This window comes from Sorghum bicolor, chromosome 6, assembly GCF_000003195.3.
Source record: "Sorghum bicolor cultivar BTx623 chromosome 6, Sorghum_bicolor_NCBIv3, whole genome shotgun sequence".
Lineage (NCBI taxonomy): Eukaryota > Viridiplantae > Streptophyta > Magnoliopsida > Poales > Poaceae > Sorghum > Sorghum bicolor.
Window position 1 is genome coordinate 46019 of NC_012875.2, and position 3777 is coordinate 49795.

Consider the following 3777-nt stretch of genomic DNA (forward strand, 5'->3'; position numbering starts at 1 on the left):
TGCAAATGCACAATGGGCATCCTGTCACAAGAGCAGAAACAATTGCATGAAAGAAATATGCAAAGCTCATCCATGACACAGGATGTGACTACAATGGAACACCTGGAGAAACACCTTTAAATTATTATGAAAGGAAAATTAAAATGGAAAATAGAAATACCATGTTTTGGGGTGAATCTCAGATTCAGTCTAATGAATACTAAGTTAAACTAACAACTATGAAGAACCAAGCACTAGGTCGGTTGGTTAGTGCCTAAATTTGATAGGATAGCCACCCAGAGCAAAGTCGGGGGTCACCAATTTGTGAATACCTCCCTGAAAAACTGGTTTCAGCATGTTTCCTAGCTAGACAGGGTTTGGCACTCCTCAACCTTCAATTAAAAAAATGACATGGGAAGTATCTCCTCTCCCCAGTAGTCAAGTAAAAATAAAATCTTACAGCTATGACATGCCCCGTGTGCAACCAAAACATATTCGGAACTGATTCAGTCAGACAATGCTGTTGGCCAAATTTCTAAGAAGTGCTACAGATTTTTACTTACAATAATTCAAGAGAAGTGATGTTTCCAACCTCCTTAGGTATGGTCCCACCGATCGTATTCCACATAAAATCCCTTCAAAAGAAATAAATAGTCAGCCTCTTTTTGCATGTACCACTAAATAAGTGGACAGTTAAAATGACATGCTAAACTTAGCTCCACAATCAATCAACTGCCAGCTGAAATAATTCCACTTACATAATTTTCATTTGAGAAAGCTGACCAAGCTCAGGAGCCAAAGTTCCAGATAAATTCAAACGTAGGAGCTGTCTGCAATCAAATTTATGTTATACATGTAAATACATTAAGAGCCATGGAATCAACTGGTGGGGTGGATGAGGGTGAGCTAGTTTTGCGGTTGTAAATTATTCTCTTCTTTATTGAAATGACATGCTGCTCTCATACGCTTTTGAGAGAGAGAAAAACTGGCAGATGGAAGATGTGGTCAAGTGAAACAAGTGTCACAGTAGTTACATCTGATTGTAAAAATAGCTAGCTCCAGTCATAACAGGATAATCTTAACCCATTTTTTGTTAACTTTATTAATCAAACTCTCCAATGTTCCAAACAAAAGATGGTCTATTTTTCAACAATGCCGAAACAGGAAGAGAGTAATGAATGCCCCAACATATTTCTGCTTTGAAAAGAGAGGGAGAGAAGATGTGACAGCAGTTAATATGTTATCAATATTTATCTTCACAAAAAAAATGTGAAAAAAAAAAGATCCAGGTGCAAACTTAGGGCCTACTAAGCAAAGGCAGTAAACAAATTTATAATGAAACCAGGTTCAGGTTTAGTCACTCATCACCAAAAGTAACTCATAACAAATGTTAAGGTATAGTGTGGAATGTATAACAAGCTGTCGATTGACAAGGAGATCGCTCATGCTCGTACAATTCCTGTACATGGTAGTATCCATCGCTGCCTGTTGCATTGTAACAGATAACATGGGACCAATTTCCCATGCATGGATCTCCACGGTTCCAGCTGCTAAGATTTCCATGTGGATCTATCAAGCTGCCCCTAATAGCCTTGAGAGCATCAACTGTGGAGTAGATGAAACAAGTTTAGACACGCTTAGTTTGAGAATTATGTTGCAAGAAAGAAATTTGAAGGCGTGAAAAATAATTGTGATAATATAAGTAGTAATGCTGACTTGTATACACCTCTCCTCTCAAGTAAGGGTCATGTTTACCAATATGCAGAGATCAAGCCAAGTAAGGGTATGCATGCAACATGCCGTGAATAAGAAGGATTTTACCTTCCCATGGTGCAGTGACCTGTGCAGTCGTTGGTTGCAAAAGGGTAAAAGATAATGTGAGGATAATGGAGCACAGGAAGAGCGCTTGAGGCCGTAACATATTTTTTCCCATTTGTCCAGAATATATAGATTTCATGCTTGTAGGCTCTCTCTGATAGCAGAATCCATTCCCTATTAGGGAGCAGCAGAGCATATGTTAGTTGTACAGACCCAAGATACAGAAAGGGCACTCACTAAATTAAATTAGTACTCAGAGCAGCTGGCAGATTTAAGAAAGGTATCCATCCAAAAGGGAAAATCTTTGCTAGTTGGAAATTCTTTGAGTTGTGCAGTTGTTAGCTTAGATTATATGAAACTCAAAAGAGTAAATTTTGTATCATAACAGCATCAGTCACTAGTTGCTAACGCGAATACACACAAGAATCGAAAGTAAAAAAGCAATAAGCAGTAGGATGATCAGGGCACAAAACATGGCATAAGAAAACTTTGGAACACAGTACAGTAAGGAGAAAGAAATTCCCCTTTGCTGCTCCAATTCACAGGCAAGGAAATGTTGGTGCTGCATCGCTAACAAAGAATTGCAGTCATGGCACCATAGCTGAGTATGAGCTCGCGAAGGGATTGAATCATGGCATGGTATGCTATTTCTTCAACAGTAGATGGAGAGAGAAAAAACTTGCATTTTGCAGCTAAGCAAAGTAATCAAGAGCAACTTCGTAGTATTATTATGGGAAGAAAGAAGAAGAAAGCTGAACTCACCAGGTACAGGTAGCAAATCAAGCAGCAGAGAGGCACCAAGCCGAGGAATCGATTGAGCCGAACAGAGCGCCGATAATGGAGCCACCGGATGAAGGGGACGAAGCAATAAAGAAAGGTGGTAGTTCCAGGGGTCGAGTAGCAGAGCAGGTAGCTACGGCGAGTTTACGCTGGCGATTAAGATATTGTAATGACAAATTGGCAACGGCGATATTGTAATGGCAACGGAGGGTGGGAAAGGGACGATCCCTCCTCGTCTGAAAGTGAAAGGGACACTGGGAAGAAGCGAGGAAACTAGAAGCGCTGGTGTTGAGGTTGAGGGACACCGAGCTGCAATTGACCCTTTCCTCCCCTCCGCCTCTTTCTCTTTCTCTTTGGCTTTGCGACCATTTCTTTGCTTCCTCTGCTGCTGCTGCTTCTCCGGGAAGGTGAAGGGAGTAGATGGAATCCCAAATCCCAATCCACCACCCAACCATCCCGCATTGACCGCTCTCAGAAGCATTAAATGAAGGAACGCAAGGCGGCAAGGCTTCAGACACAGCCCAATCATCCAGCATCAGCGGGGATTGGACGCCGGGGTTGGTGCTTCTGCTTCAGACACCCGCACCCACCCACCCGTCGTCTGTCTCCTCTCCCCTATTCTGACATCAGCTCGTCGAATTTTGCTGCAATTGAATAGACCGAGCCAATCCGCGGGGAGGGAGGAAATATCGAAAGAAAAAAAAAACAACAACATCCCAGGAAGAAAAGGTCAAACTCGAGCGGCGAGCGAACGGCAGGTGAAGTGAAGGTCCTCGCCTCGCCCTCATCCCCATCCTGGACTGGAGCTCCTCGGACGTCATTACCGCCGCCGCCACGGCCACCGCCTTCCCTCCCCTGTCGCCTTGACAAAAGGGGGAAAAGTCAAAAAAATAAAAAAAAGATGTCCGTCACTAAATATTTTCTTTTTGCGACCCCGTCACTAAATATTAGGCGGCCCCAGCTTTTTTTTTTTACCGTTGCATCAATCAAACACGTATAAAAAGGGATAAAAAAAGAAAATAAAAATGACCACAATTATTGCAATTCTTCGACTCAAAATTTCATTTCATTTGTCGCTTGGTGCTTAGTTTTGACTTTGCTTCTATGCAAAATGCTCGTGAAAATCTACCAAAAACTATTGCTCATTAGTTACTTTGTGTGCAAAATAAAGACTGAACATCTAGGGATGATATGCATAGT

At 41.9% G+C, this 3777-nt stretch overlaps 1 protein-coding gene across 1 annotated transcript in view; it reads right to left on the reverse strand.

Annotated features, from left to right (window-relative positions):
* The window catches only part of LOC8080229 (probable LRR receptor-like serine/threonine-protein kinase At1g06840), a 14683-nt gene extending 11212 nt beyond the window's left edge, over window positions 1-3471 (reverse strand). Inside the window, exons 1-5 of the mRNA XM_021462926.1 lie at window positions 2560-3471; window positions 1801-1971; window positions 1434-1584; window positions 738-809; window positions 543-614 (exon numbers count right to left, since the gene is read on the reverse strand). Coding sequence (XP_021318601.1) covers window positions 543-614; window positions 738-809; window positions 1434-1584; window positions 1801-1936 — 431 coding nt within the window. The 5' untranslated portion in view covers window positions 1937-1971; window positions 2560-3471. The remainder of the gene's footprint in view (window positions 1-542; window positions 615-737; window positions 810-1433; window positions 1585-1800; window positions 1972-2559) is intronic.